General features: G+C 36.9%; 1 protein-coding gene across 1 annotated transcript in view; it reads left to right on the top strand.

The window, feature by feature from the left end:
• The window catches only part of IMMP2L (inner mitochondrial membrane peptidase subunit 2), a 909,720-nt gene that overhangs the window by 620,566 nt on the left and 273,155 nt on the right, over nt 1-15,999 (top strand). The window contains exon 5 of the mRNA XM_030857578.2: nt 14,350-14,415. Within this exon, the coding sequence (XP_030713438.1) occupies nt 14,350-14,415 (66 nt within the window). The remainder of the gene's footprint in view (nt 1-14,349; nt 14,416-15,999) is intronic.

Below are 15,999 nucleotides of genomic sequence, written 5' to 3' on the forward strand. Positions count from 1 at the left end.
GTCTGCCCTCTGGTGGATGAGGCTATCTCCAGAAACACTTGAATTAGCTACATCTTCATCATATAACTCCTCTGAGTATTGTATTTAAATCTTTAAAGCCTGGAATGATAAGGGTTTAGGGAATGGTGATTGTAAAAGATGAGATGTTTAGAAAGTTTTCCTCCTATGTATAACACAAAACAGTGTAAAAGGAAATAATTGTGTTTGAAAGAGAAGGCCAGAAGAAACTTAGATATTAGCTCATTGAAAAAATTATATCTGAGGAGGATAGTGTCCAAAGTATACAGGGGTAGTGTTGAAGAAAAGCTTTGGGAAGAAGAATTGGAAACGGCCCGGGGCATTTCTTGGATGGTGGGATGGAGAATTAGAGGGAGGCATCTGAGTGCCAGTGAACAGCCTGGAGGGATGGGCAATGCGCTGGAAAAAAGCAAGCAAACAGATGGTAGTGGCAAGAAAGAGCTGATAAAAGGTGGGAGAGATACGGTGGTGTGCATCAGTAAGGCTTTGGGGTTATACATCTTTAAAGGAAGCTGAATCAGGATTTTTGTGAGAAGTATTTTTGTGATTTTGTTATATCTTTTCAAGAAAGGCATTTTATTTTAGAGCGTAGACTTAGGTTAGTTAAAAGTCCCAAACAAAGTTTAATAATGTTGCATAAGTGAAAACATCTCTCCATGTGTTCAGTCCAAAACATGATACCATTGCCTATAAACCCACTCCAAAGAAGATTAGCCCCCTGAAAACGTATTCTATACTGGAGATCTTTCTTAATCACTGATGTTTGTGCTCTTGTTTCTTGGCAAAGCTCCCCTGCTACAGTGAAATGAAACTCATAAATTTCTACCATTCGGATGAAGAATGGTGGGTGGTGAGCATATGTTTCTGAGAATCTGCTCTTATTTAAATCAAAGCCTCCTTCATGCATTTAACCGATAGGCATGTAAGACCAGTTAGAGATTATTTCCCTTAATTCTATTTGGCCTTGTTTTACTCCATTGTAGAAGTATTTGAGAGTTATTAATGGTTATACCTGTGTCTGGAAGATATTCATTAAGCTTCAGCTGTGGGAGCCATATGGAAATCAGGCCCCCTGTGGATTTCCTGCACACATGAAGAGGAGAGTTTGCTTCCATTTTGACTTAATAATCTCTCACTGCTGTTCTGGTTTTGAGGAAAGCCGTTGATCATGTTTGAGCTGTAGAGTGGTTTCAGAGCCTGTGAAATGTACAGCTCACGAAGAGCAACAAAGTGACAGCTGGAGAGATTAGAGTCCATTTTGTGTGTGTACAGAATTAGAGGACTGAGGCTCACAAAAGCAGGCAAGCCTTCTCACATTAATCAACGTCTTTTAAAGTAGAATCAAAGTGGTTTTCTATAAGGAAAAACAAATGTGGGTAGACACTGTATATTCCATTTTAAGTGGGTCCCCATTATTTGCAATAAAGCTTTATGGACTAGAAAAAACATGTCTACCATATATTTATATTAAAGAATGGTAGAAAAGGGTAAATCATCTGGCAAGTTGTAGCCTCAACATACTCAGTTTTTATTTAAAAAGACATACCTGAACATATTTTATAGTTATTGCTGACTGTATACAGTCAACTAAAAATAGCAAGGTGATCTTTAGCCTTGTGAAAGAATGCATCACAGATTGAGATATAGTTGTAATTTTTGAAACGGGATTCCTTTGGTGTTCTGTATCTAGAACACTTGCAACTAGGGATATTTTGACCTCTGAATTTTCTTACAAAGGATAAAACTTTTCCAGGATAACCTAATGGGAAAGGACAGTCATGAGATTGTAACAACAGCATAACTGACTTTGTCGGATTCTGAGGCTCTGTTAAACCAATTTGGCTAGAAACCAAATTTAGCAACTCTAAGGGTCTTCTGTCTTCAAGTGGTTTCTTCGGTGCATCTATTGGCCCTGCACTCTCTTCCTACTTACCTGGTGGTCTGTATCTCTGTGGCTTGGTTTACCCTAATAACTTGGTAACTTCTGTTAGTTCTTGGAAATAGTCTCCCCCTTTTTCCTTCTATTGTCTCCAAAATTCCCTTACAATCTCTCACAATTCTTTTAACCCCTCCAAAGTACCATCCTCAACCTGCCTCCTTTTATCAGACATTTATTCTCAGCCACTAAAAACCCATTTTAAATGTAAGCCCTTCTAGCTTATCAGACACTAAACTCTTACCCTTTCTGTAACTCTGTGTATTCCACCCAGCAGAGAGGAAGGAGGTAATAATACTAGGAGGCTTAGAAACAAATAGGAGTTAAACATCTGATTTAATGGTAGCATTTTTTTTAGTTTAAAGCTTCATAAATAAACTATCATAGTAACAAGTTATTGCAGTATAAACAGCAGGAAATAAAATACTAAGAAAAAGTTTCTGATAACTTAGAAACTAGAGCTATATAAGTGGCTATCAAGCTGAGCAAGTAGATGATAATGCTGGTTTCAGAGGTGACCAGTTGAGTTGATTTCGCAGAATCCCAAACCTCATGTATTTTTTTCTGAAGACAGTTCATGAATGCTATTCAGTGTACTACTGGGGGCATAATGTTGACACTTTCAAGGGAGCAAATTGTGTGTAGTTATTGGAACCTAACAGAATTCCTCCTCAAAACAATAGTACTGTATTTTAAAAATTAATAAGTCCAACAGGGTTAGAACAGAAATGAGCCAGGAAGCTTCATATTGTACTTATATTCTAACTTCTACGTTGTCAACCTCCTCCATGAGATCGAGCATTTTAGAGAAATTAGGATAGTTTCCATGACTGTGTGGAATTTCACCTCTCCTCATGCATATACCTAACTCAGTTTTACTAGGAAATTTTGAATCTGCAGCACAGTAGATACATTAATAATGCATGTCACCACGGTAACTAGAAATGGTAATCCACAGATATATGCAGTAGAAGAAAGAAAATGGAATGGGTGCAAATTCTCAGGCCATAAAAACCAAGTATGCAAAAGTATATACCTTTATTTTGCCGTTTCTGGATTTAAGTTTCTTATTGCTAACAAAACCTAGTATTTTCAAGCTGAGGTAAACTTAAGAGCCTTCTGAGGCAATTCAGAGCAATTTAAGTCTGTTTATGGTTCTGCATCTTGTCAGAGTAGTATCTTGGCTTTGGGGAGTTTATATTGTGTTAGCATCAGGGGAAGGACAGCTTGACCTCAGTTCATGCTGGTATCTACTGAGAGGTATGTTGGCCTGTCTGGTTCTCAGTTGTAAACCCACCCCCCAACCCGCCACCCTCCACTCTCATGCTGGCATCCACTGAAATACCCCCATTCCCATCTGACTCTTTATTTATTTATTGCCTGACCCTGAGAAGTATCACATGGTAACCACAGTCATGAGATAAAAGGGCCGGGGTTTAGTACATCAGTTTATATGTCACCTTTTTATCTGATCATAGAAAGTTACATTGAAGACATTCTGGCCATGTTGTTTGGAGGGCACACCTCTGAGGGGCACGTGTGAATTTAACAGCTTCTGTCCATTGCAAGCACCTGTTGGGCTCAATTAGGCAAACTTCAAAAGCTTAATGCACCATAGGTAAAGTATTCATTTTTGTATTTATAAGGATAAAAATTCTGTCTCATTTATTCCAGATATTTGGTTATTCATTCTGGTTAGAAATGAATTATGGGTGAAAAAGTGGGTGGGTGCTAAGTGCTGACTGCGGTAAAAATGGTCGAGACTGTCTTTGTTCCTCACTTTTACTAGGATGTCCCCTGCCCTGAGCTTGGCATCTCACACGTCACAATATGACCAATATCATGGCAAACTTGTGAGTGAGCTAAGTTAGAGACAGGATGATCCTTGTGCCATTTTCCAATAGCCTTTTTCAGGTGACTGCAGGTACCACTAACGTCTTGTATGAGCATTGGTGTAAATGTCCTCACTTCAGCTCTTACATACTAGGACAGTTGTCCCTCGGTATCCGAGGGGGACTTCAGATACAAAAATTTACAGATGTTCAAGTCCCTTACATAAAAAGGGGTAGTATTTGCATATAACCTATGCACATCCTCCTGTATACTGTAAATCATCTCTAGATTACATCTAATACCTAATACAATGTAAATGCTATGTAAATAGTTGTTATACTGTATTGTTTAGAAAATAATGACAAGAAAAATCTGTATACATTCACTACAGATGCAACCATGGCAGGCCTAACTGCACAGTACATGTCAGCAACAATGTAACATTTTCTTTCTTTGAATACTTACAGATTGCTTTCATTTAATGACCTGAAAGAGAAATATATAGAATAAAACACAGAATATTTAAAATACAAGTACATATAGAAAATATAATTATAAACAGAGAAAATATAAATTCACTTCTCTCTCACACTCACACACACACTGTGTTAACCCTCATCAAAACCCTGATTATTCTCTCTTGATAACCCTCATATGATGATAATGATGATGGTGATGACGACGACAACGATGATTGTTGTATTATTTTACCATGCTGATGGGGTGAGGGGATGAGATGTCTGTAGGTAAATGGTGAGACACCAGGCTAACTTGAACCTTCTGGCAGGACATCAGAAGGATGAACTGGGTTTCAGTTGCAGATGTTGAGACTTTGGAGGAGGCTCAGTGATACTAATGTCAGGATCTGTAGAGGCTGAGGGCTGAGGATCTTCAAGCTTGAAGGCCAGAGCTTCACAATTGCAGGTGCTTTAGTTAGAAACATTGTTCTAGGAAGCTGTTTCTTCTTTTCTTTTCATCATCAAACAAATCTTGCAGTGGTTCTAGGCGCATCATTATCCCTCAGGTAATACAGAGGCTTCATTCCATCAAAGAATCATACTTGAAGCTCATGTCCTTTTTAATGCATGAAACTGTCAAAGAAAAAACAAAACTGCTGCAGATTTTTCAAGCATCCAAACTGATAGTTCTGCCTCCTCTAAGTCTTCTGCATCACTATCGTCATCATCTGTAGAGGATTTCAGCAGATCTTTGAGTTCCTTGTTGGTAAAAGTTTCTCTATGCTATTAGGTGTTCCTCAACATTGTCCCCAATCATGTTAGAGAAGCTTTCCCCACTAAATTCCCTTGGAACATTCCTGACTTTTGCATCAGTAGTGGGGATGCCCCTGAAATCATAGACAACCTCACTCCATAATGGCTCCCAACATGCACTCCTGTCTTGGGCATTGGGACATCTACAGTTTCTGTAATTGTGAAGCTCTTCCATAAATCCCCAAGTCGTCCTGAAGGTGAGGCAAGTGTAAGTTGCTTCAATGCACCTGATGATGCCTTGATCAAGTGGCTGCAGCAGTGACATAGTGTTAGGAGGCAGGAACATTACTTCTACATTCTTGTCGGTGAAGCAGAGACATTGGGGTGGCTGGGAACATTGCCAATGCGGAGGCCCTTGAATGACAGCCCCTTCTTTTCGAGGTATTTTTTTCACTTCAGGAATGAAGCCCTGGTGGAACTATCCCAAGAACAAGATGGCCATCACCCAAGCCTCCTTGTTGTGTTGCCAGAACACAGGCAGGCGATTTGGGGTTTTCATCACATTTCATCACTATTGAAGACTTGCTCTGGAAGGTAGCCTTTCTCTTCTATGAATTTCTTGAGCTCTTCTGGGGGCACTGATGACGCTTGGCATCAGTCAATGCTGATTCTCCCGTGATCTTCTCGTAGCTCGCCAGCCATCCCTTAGCAGCCTTCATCTCCTTCCTCTCGCTCTCCCCAGCCCCTTCACAGTAATGCTCGTAGAGATGAAATGCTTTTCACGCATAACTTTGCCATCAACAGGGATACGCTCCTGTGGCATGTCCTCTAGCCGCACACTTCATGCTTTCTCAGTCTTTGCAAGCACTTTAACATCAACCAGAGAGACTATTGTTGCAATTGTAGGTGAAGCACTAACACTTCCGCAAATTTTAGCTTCTTTCTCCTTTATTGTGTGAATGCTCAGTTCGTTCTTACCGACCTTACTGCCCACTTTGGCAAGCGACATGACACTTTTCAAAAGATCTAGGATTTTCATTTTCTCTTCGAGAGAAAGCACTTTACGCTCCCTCTTAACCTTTGAGGGATGCTTTGACCACTTAATGGCTTTTTAGGAGCCATTTGCTTCACAGAAACGAAGGGTGCCTACAGCATAAGCAGCCAACGAACAAGATGCGAGGTGAACAGTGTTCAAATGACTAGGTGCTGGAGAGAGACTGAGTGTCTGTGGAATGGCAGGAGGCTGCAGCAGCCTACACATTACTCGATTCAGTGGATTTAGTGTAGTGCTCAATGCACGGCAAATTGAAGTTTTGCTTTCTGGGACTTTCTGGAATTTCTCTTTTATCCAAATGTTTTCAACCTGTGGTTGGTTGAATTCGTGGATGCAGAAAGAACCCAGGGATACAGAGAACTGAATTTATTCATTTTGCATTTCAGTTGGTCTGCTTTTTCTGTGCCATATTCATGCATATAAATATGGCTTGATATGGAAAATATCAGTAGCTTACACTTTCAAGTTCTGTTGTTTGTATATTCTTCAAGCCTACCGCATGTATGTGGCACTATTTCCCAACCTGTTTAAAGCTTAAAGTATAAATCCAGTTAGCTTAATCATGATATTAGGGTTATGAGACTAGACTGATGGCTTTAATTCATTTGAAGACCAGTTAATTTTGTTTTATTCCATAGCCTTAAGTGGTACTCTACAAAAAAGTCATACTCAATGAGATAGTGTGGCTAGAGGGGTAAAACCTGTCTTGAGTACAGCAAAAACCGCTCAGACACTCCTGAGTGCATACTTTGGGGACAGAGTAGTAGTATTTCTATATGAATGTCTGCACTTTGAGAGTCTATACTGAAAGAATAGTCAATATTTATATTTATGTTAGGTATTCATCTCCTCCACTTCCACAGATATGGTCAACTTTAAGCATATTCAATGTGTGAAAACACAAATTTATAAAATAAATAAATGAGGGAATGTATTTTTCAGCCCAGAATTTTCTTTATAGTTCAGAGGAGTTTCTTTAAATAGTATGATTCCATATTGTATGGTGGAATATACACACATACACACATGTGTGTATTACATACGTGCTATATATTTTATGTATGTACTATATATATTCATTTACATACAATTCTAGACAATGAAGTGTAAGTGCAATTATGTTCACAACTGAATATTGCAGTGTTCTGTGTTTTGAAATGCTTGAATTAATAAACATTGGTAGAAATTAGCTCATTGTTATGATTATACTAAATTTCTTAGATTTTTCACAGTTAAGTGAAGACATTTATTTTTCAGAATCAAAACAGTCAATTACAAAACCATTTCAGCTTTTTCAGTTACAGAAGTTAGAGTCATAATACACATTTAATTGATTTTGTGTAATCAAGGCTGATTTACTAATAAGACAAGTTGTCACTATTTGCATATTAAACTTCTTCTAATCGTAGTTAGTGACGGTGAGACAACTCTTAAATTTAACCAAGAAAATGTTTATCAATAGACAACAGTTTAATTCTTTAAAGTTCATACTTTTGTTGTTTCATAAGTCCTATTAGAATATATTTATTTGTATAAGGAATTATCTGCCATAAATCTGAAACATAAGCTTATTGTTCCTGCTGCTACATTCTTGGATCACTAGAACCCCGACTGGAATCTCTCAGGGTCTCTATAGGATCATATTGCTACTGCTCAGGAGCCTGAGTAAGCGAGGGTTTGCTTTGAGAGAATAAGCCGGATATCCGTTCCTTACCCCATCCCCACCCACAAAATATGTCTGCCCAAGAGCACTGTCCCCAGTGCTCTGAAATTCTACTCACTTCCCACTAGGATTTTCTACACACATAACAACCCTCTGCCCCTGCCTGATGGTGATCCTTTCCCAGGATTTCCCTTCCCCCAAGGCCCGTTCCCTATGTAAGAAAATATGGTATCATAGAAGAAAAATTTGAAGCATTAACCTGGGTTCTTGCCACCTCATCTGTAATTCACTTTCCTAACAAGGAGGCCCTTGGATTGGAGCGTTTTATGAGATATCTGAGCAAGAGTAATTGTTAGGAATTGCATATATACACACATACATACACTTTTTTTTTAAAGGTTATTCTATGACATATAGGTTTTTTGGGTTTGTTTTTTAAATTAATTAATTTTTGGCTGCATTGGGTCTCCGTTGCTGTGAGCGGGCTTTCTCTAGTTGCGGCAAGTGGGGGCTACTCTTGGTTGTGGTGCTTGGGCTTCTCATTGTGGTGGCTCCTCTTGTTGCAGAGCGTGGGCTCTAGGCACACAGCCTTCAGTAGTTGTGGCTTGCGGGCTCTAGAGCACAGGCTCAGTAGTTGTGGCACATGGGCTTAGTTGCTCCACGGCATGTGGGATCTTCCCGGACCAGGGATTGAACCCGTGTCTCTTGCATTGGCAGGTGGATTTTTAACCACTGCACCACCAGGGAAGTCCCATACATACACTTTTCTGAAACTGTATCTGAGGTTATAAGCTTCACACTTGTGAAGATTTCAAGAATAAACCCAAAGAGCAACAAAAAAGTCCTGATAATTTCTTTTGTTTAAGTTTCAAAGATTCACATGATACAAAGAGAAGTCTGCAAGGGGCAAAAATGTAGCTGAAATGCTGACCTAAGTAAGAACTTTTAGAGTGCTAATTAATAAAACTGCATTGAATTTAGAAAATAGATCATTATAAAAGGGGCTGTTTGCACAAAGTTCGAGCTACTACTGATAGTGAAGCAAGAATACAGAATTTAACATAGAAAAAAGTCATTTTTATCATGATTCTACAGATAACACCCATTTAATTTAAAACTGACATGTGACTTTCCAATATGAATACAGTTATATTTAGTTTTCATGTTTCTTTAGTTAATTGTGTAATAAAATTTGACCAAACCTTTAAAAATGCCTTTCTTGCCCTCTAATGCAACAGACTCTGAAATTATTGGAGGGTTTTTGAAATAAATATTCTATCTATGTAAGTCTTAAAAAAAAATCCTAATGATTTGCTTGTGTCCAGTTAATTGATCTCCTTTATGAATTTATTTTAGGAAGAGATGCCTCTAAGATTTACCAGTTTCCTACTATGCGTTAGACCCTCTGCTGGAGTTTTCATGTGTTCTCTCAGTTGTTATGTGATGCTAGAGGTGGAAGAAATCATCAGGATTTCTAGGGGTTCCCAAACTCATGTGTCCTCAGACACTGAGACCGACATGAAACAAGCTGTTGGCACTGGGGCAACTTCTCAGAATCGGCTTCTCAGATCCAGTGGACTCTTTTCATGGAAGAATGTAGGCTTGGGGTGCCAGATCTTTGTATTTTTCTAAGAGGAACAAGAAATTAGAATTTTTATATGAAGTCTCCTGTTTGTTTGGCCAGCTCCAGATTAAAAAATAAATAAATAAATGATGTGCGGACCAAACAAAACATTTCTACAAGCTAGATCTGATTGTCTGACTTCTGGTTTAGGACTTCTGAGCTAGCCTTATCTCTCCGAAAATGAGACCCAGATTGTTTACAGGGCTTGCCTACAGTCAGCAGCTGTCTGTACCAAAGGTGGAACAGTGACCATAGATTCCATTTCCAATGTCCCCCAGTCCATGCATTTGTAGGACACAAGGCGCCCAAGCAGAAACCCTTAGGCCATGGAGAATGGGTGAGACTGAATATTGCCAGGAAAGGACTAGGTACACTCATAGGCCTTTTCTAGCTCTAACCTATGAAAATCATGTGAAACCCAGGCAATATTTTCCAAAATTAAAAAAAAAAGAGAGAGAAGAAGAGAAGCTATCGTTTGCTAAGGTTTTTCATGACTTTTTATTCTGTTGTGGACTTTTCATTTTGATAATAAAGTAGCAATACTTTTTTTTTTTTACCATTTTGATGATGTAAAATTAGTTGATTTAATGCATGTCCATCCTTTCGCCAGTATAAAAAATAGTCTATCTATTATAGGTCATTCCTAGAATATTAGTTCTTAGTTTTACCTCATTAATGAAGAGTTAAAATTTAGACCTTTCTGTGATATATGCCAAGGTGAGTTCTAATCCTGAGATGAATTCTATAATAATCTGGGCCAATCCTGAACCATATAAATATAAAAATCTACACAACCCACAGAGGGAGGTTTTAGAATTTTACTATAAATGGGAGAAGGGTGAACGTGCTCAGACACAGGGTTCAGGTATATGTCTGACATCAGGATGAGCACAAGTGTGGTGCTCAAGAGAGGGTGGTACACTTGCTAATCTCCTCATTCCCACAGAACACAAGAGGGTCTCTCTTGAGTTTTCCAGAGTACCTTCCCAGTGTTCCAAACAGGATCAAAATAACAACCTTTTGGGAACATACACAAACATGAAATTAGCTATAAAGGTTATGAGACTGAAGACATGGCTCTGTTGGCTTGTCACAGGGTAAAAATGGCAACACTTCTATCAAGATAGGAAGTGAAATTCAAGGAGAGGTACATTACATAACACAGGAATCTTATTATGTCTATGCTAACCCTTCACCCTTCCCCACAACCATTCTTGTTAGAGATAAGTCTGCCACATCAAACTGATCTACTGAGACCTACGCAGTAGAGAGACGATTCTAGGCATCTTGTCCAAACCTCTGGAGAACCTTGCCTAATTAAATCTTTGGCATAAAACAGAATGCTTAAAATTCAGACTCCAGAAATAAATATTGTAAAACAATGCTTATTATGAAAACACTAAAATTTCAAATTTAAATGCAAATTTTATTGGGCAGCATACATCGTGTCCCTAAAGTAAGGCGTAATCCTTCACTTGTTATTTTTCTTACTTCTAGAAGACAGGCAAGTGGCCAAGAAAATGTAGACAAAGGGAAGTTCAGTGACCTTCACAGTGTAAATCTGTAATAACTCTCGTACCACTTGTACTTACATCCAAGTAATGCATTCAGCAGCCTAATGATTAAAATATAGTTATAGATTTTGAACAGTAATGGGATTAGTGTTAGTAATAGCCTTTTTAAAAAATTTTGAATCATGTGATTAGATTCATGAGATTAATATTACATTAAAATTTATAGATACATTTGAAGTAGTAATTCATAAGACTTTAATTATATACGTAGCTCACTTTGTATATTCTATTTTGCCTCATGATCTTACTATGTAGGTTATTTTAAAATATAAAATACTTTTCAAGTATATCTCAAAAGCTTAAAGGTTGTGGCATAAATACTATTTTATGCTGATAAGGGTTGCATTTCATGTTATTTCATTAATGTTAATAGCGCGTCAATATTAGGTGGGGAGACTTGATAATTAGTTCAGGTCTCACTCCTGTCTTGGAACGTTTCTTCTCAGTTAACATCATGTGACACAAATATTTGTCATTTTCTAATGGACTTCCCAGTAATCTGAACCAAAAATCCAGGCATGTGTTTTATCAAACACAGAACTATGCCCCCCACCTTTTGCTTTATATCCTTCCTAATTTTTCCCAGTACAGTTGCATGCACGTTTTCTCTTTATACTTACTGAAGCAAGGTCATGGTACACATAAATTTTCTAGCTCGCATGTTAAATCTATGTATCCTGTTGACATTTCCACATCTTTAAAAATTCTTTTATAGCGTCATTTTTAATGATTGAAGAATATTTTATAATGTGGATGGACTATAATTTATTTCACCAATCTTTTCTTGTTGATTTTTTCTCTCTTTTTTAAAATAGACAACATCCATGTAGCTAAAATTTTGTATACATCCACAACCATTTCATAAGGATACGTTCCTAAAAGCATAATTGATATGTTAAAGAGAATATAAAATCTTAACCTATTTACCAAAAGGTATGTTACATGATCCTGTACTTTAGGACATGTACTAAATCCTCAACAACAAACTGTATTAAGAGTATTATTACTATTTCTTTGTCAATATAATAGGAAAGTGGTGTCCTATTGTTTTAATATACAATTCTTTGGTGATCACTGAGGTTGAATTTTTTTTATACATTTCTGGTTATCTAAACAGAGAGACACGGGGGCAAATTTTTCTAAAGATCTATAAGTAACCCTGCACAGAAGATATGAATTCTGTCATCTTGAATGTGCCCAGATCCCTCACTCTAGCTGTACATAAATGACATTAAATTTATAGTAATATAATGTTTAGTCAATTCAGTGAAGGGGACAGTTCAGTCAAAAACTCTGATCAAATTTCCTTTTAAAATAAAGAATATTAATAGTTAATTTAGTGGAAAGTTATGTCGCTAAGTTTCACAAGTAGACTCAAATGGTTTAGATGATTTTGTTTTCTCTGCAAGATATAATGTGAAATATAAATCTTATTGAAACTGCATATTTCCTTTGGCAAAGTATTACATTTTGAATGTATTTAATCTTTTTAGTATTTGTCCATTTACCTTCCTTTTTAAAGGTAATTCAATTCAAAATGTGACTTGAATTGAAAATATTTTTATCTATCTCTGATTTTTAAATACATTTAAGTGATCATTTATGTGATATGTGAGCTGTTTCTTGAAACACATGTTAAATCAAAAGACTAAAAATGTTATTGGCAGGAAATTGAACATACTAAGATTGAGTTATCCGTTGCTGTGTAACCTCTAGCAGCTTAAAACAACAAACATTATCTCACACATTTTTCTAAGGATCAGGAAACCAGAAGCAGCTTCAGTGGGTGGTATGGCTCAGGGTCTCTCATGAGGTTGCCATGAAGCTATTGGCCACAGCTGCACTTCATGAAGACTTGACTGGGACTGAAGAATCTACTGGTTTTTGTTTGTTTGTTTGTTTGCTTGCTTGTTTTTAATTGAAATGTAGTTGATGTACAATATTGTGTTAGTTTCAGGTGTACTACCTAGTGATTCGACATTTACATACATTAGGAAATGATCACCACAATAAGTCTAGTAACCATTTGTACCCATACAAAGGTATGAAAATATTATTGGCCATGTTCCTTTTGCTGTATATTACATCCCAGTGGCTTATTTATCTTATAACTGGAAGTTTGTACCTCTTAATCGCTTTTGCCTATTTCACCCAACCTCCCACTCCCCTCCCTCCTGGCGACCACCCATTTGTTCTCTGTATCTATGAGTGTGTTGAAGGGTCTACTTCTAAGTTCATTCACACGAAGGTTGGCCAACCTTAGTTCCTCACTAAATGAGTTTCTCAGTAGGACTGCTGAGAAACAGACATGGCTTCTCCTAGAGTGAGGAATCCCAGAGATAGAGTAAGTGGGGGGAGGAGGGAAGAGAAGGGGAGGGGAGTATTTATTTGAGTAAATAGTATTACCTTAAGTAAACATTTACCATAAGCTACTAATCATAGATTAAAATAAATGATGTCTGCATTAAGTATATCAGAACCTATCAATTTCTTTTAGTCTTGTCTTAGCATTCTGAATTACATAATCTTTAAATGGCTAAACCTAGTTGTGCTTTAAAAGAATTTCCTCCCCTTGTCCCTCCTCATCAAGCTCTACCATACCCTAAAACCCGAACCCCAGATTCTCCCTGCATCTGCCTCTCTCTCCAGGACTGTCCAGTATTATGCCCCAAAGAGGGTAGGGTCTTGGAGGAAGGAAAACACAGAGTTTAGGGGGACCTCAAACACTGTGTCCTCTGTGCTTCTGTAGAAAGATGTGAGTACAAGTGACAAGACTCCAGCAAGGCTGGGCCCTGCCCCTCTCCAACTGATCCTTTGGCACAAGGGTCAGAAGCAGCTTTAAGTAGGAAATGTGGCAAGGGACCAAGGGGTTAAGAACAGCCCCAAACTTCAAGTCCTTGAGGAAGTGACATCCTCTCCTCTGGGTGGGCCTGGTCTAAGTGCTTTGTTAGAAATAAACCAACATGGAAAAAAAAAAAAAAAAAAGAATTTCCTAATTGTTTTTTTTTTTCAAAAAAATTCCTCTCTTCATTGTTTTCTTTGTTTAAATCAAACTCTGTTTATTTTAAATAAAATGAAGAAACTTAAGTATGTTATCATTTTAAAGAAATGCCTAATTATTTTATGTATGAATCCTCTTTCCTACAGGTACTTAGATTTAATAATGAAAATCTTTATACTTCTGGGGTTTTATTAATTTTTTTTTTTTTTTTAGTTTTTGAAAAGTTTCAGTGTGATCCTTTTCCCTCAGAGGTTTAAAATAAGAATTCTTTCACTCTTAGCTCTATCTCACTTGGGACCTAAGTAGGACTGATGTCATGTCATGGTTGCAAAGGATCCTGTAATGACTTTAATATAGCATATTTTCTTGTAAAATTTCTTCTCATTTTCTTAAAACAACAGACACAACTGATTATGTAACCTTATCTTTTTCTAGGTCTCCTAAAAACCCAGAACAGAAGATCATTAAGAGAGTGATTGCTCTTGAAGGAGATATTGTAAAGTAAGAACTTAAACTGGTTTTTGTTGTTGTTTTTTTTGTTTTTATTGAGTTTAGGTTGTAAATATCTAGATTTTTGTTGAGTTTTAAATCACATCACATGGAAAGCACATTTCAATCCAAAGAGGTGTCTTTGAAGTCTTCAAACCTTTGGAGACTTTCCAAATGAACTGGTACATCTTTAGTGAGTATCATCAACCATTTCAGGATATAACACATAAATAAACTGACTGATGGTATTGTTATCCTTTACTGGGAAGCACAAGAGAAATAAATATTAATTAAGCTGAAATTAACCACATTTTATAAAAAGACCATTAAATAACTGTTTTTCAGTATTGAAATTAGTATGATTGTTTTAGGTTATGATGTCAAGGTTCGTTTTAGAAAAAATTCAATAACATTTTGTTGTTTTAGAAGCAAACACAGGAACTAAGGGGGAGCTTTTATTATAATAGAGATGGGGGAAGATGGAAAAGAATGTGAAACAGAAGCTTCTGAATCAGTGAAAAAAACAGTAGTTTTAAAAAATAACATTGTAACAATCAGGTGTTTTAACAATGTGTAGTAACATCTTATTTATTCTGCTTGCTGATAAGTCTAGAATAATGTTTGAGGTTCAACAAGTTAATATTGATGTGGCATGATATGTCTCATATTGATTGCTTACTTTAAGTTACAGCCAAGTCTGTACAATGTGGGATTCAATATACTTTGAAAACTATATTCAGAAAGTTTTTTGATCCCATTTTCCTAAAAAGCTTGTATTAATGACAATACAGTTAAGTAATCTCATTAAAATGAACCTCAATTAAAATGGTCTAGAGCAGAATCTAGACCAACAGTTCTCAAAGGATGGCCCAAAGACCACTAGGAGTTTCCAAGACCCTTTGTGGGGTTCTGTGAGATCAAAACTACTTTCCTAGTAATACTAAGGTGTTATTTGCCTTTTCATTGCCATTTCTCATGAGTGTACAGTGGAGTTTTCCAGAGGCTACATGATGTATGATATTGCAGCAGATTGAAGGCAGGAGCAGATAAGAGAATGTGGCTGTCTTCTATTAAGCCAGATACTAAAAAGATTGCCAAACATGTGAAAGAAAACAAAGCCACTCTTCTCACTACTTTTTCTCTTGTTTTGGAAAACAGCTATACTTTTCATTAAATATGTTCTTTGTGTTAACTTACAAGTTTATTATTGTTATTTTACATTGAATCACTAAAGATTTTTTTAATTCTTTTAATTTCTAATATGATAAATATTGACATCTAATATGCACATAAAAGTTCTTTGAGACCTCAGTTATTTTTAAGAGTGTAAGGGTGTCCTCAGACCAAACAGTTTGAGAACTTGCTGATGTAGTAATGAATGGCAAACATTTTCATGTCCAGATTAAGTAATCATTAATAGCCTGCATGGTATCAATGGAGCTATCGAGGTACGGTATGTTTAGTTTATATCCATGAGTATTTGTTTGGTCTTTTTTTCTTCTAAAATCTTTATTCAATTATAAAGCAGAAACTAACACGCCATTGTAAAGCAATTATACTCCAATAAAGATGTTAAAAAATTCTTTATTGAGGTAT

This window comes from Globicephala melas, chromosome 9, assembly GCF_963455315.2.
Source record: "Globicephala melas chromosome 9, mGloMel1.2, whole genome shotgun sequence".
Lineage (NCBI taxonomy): Eukaryota > Metazoa > Chordata > Mammalia > Artiodactyla > Delphinidae > Globicephala > Globicephala melas.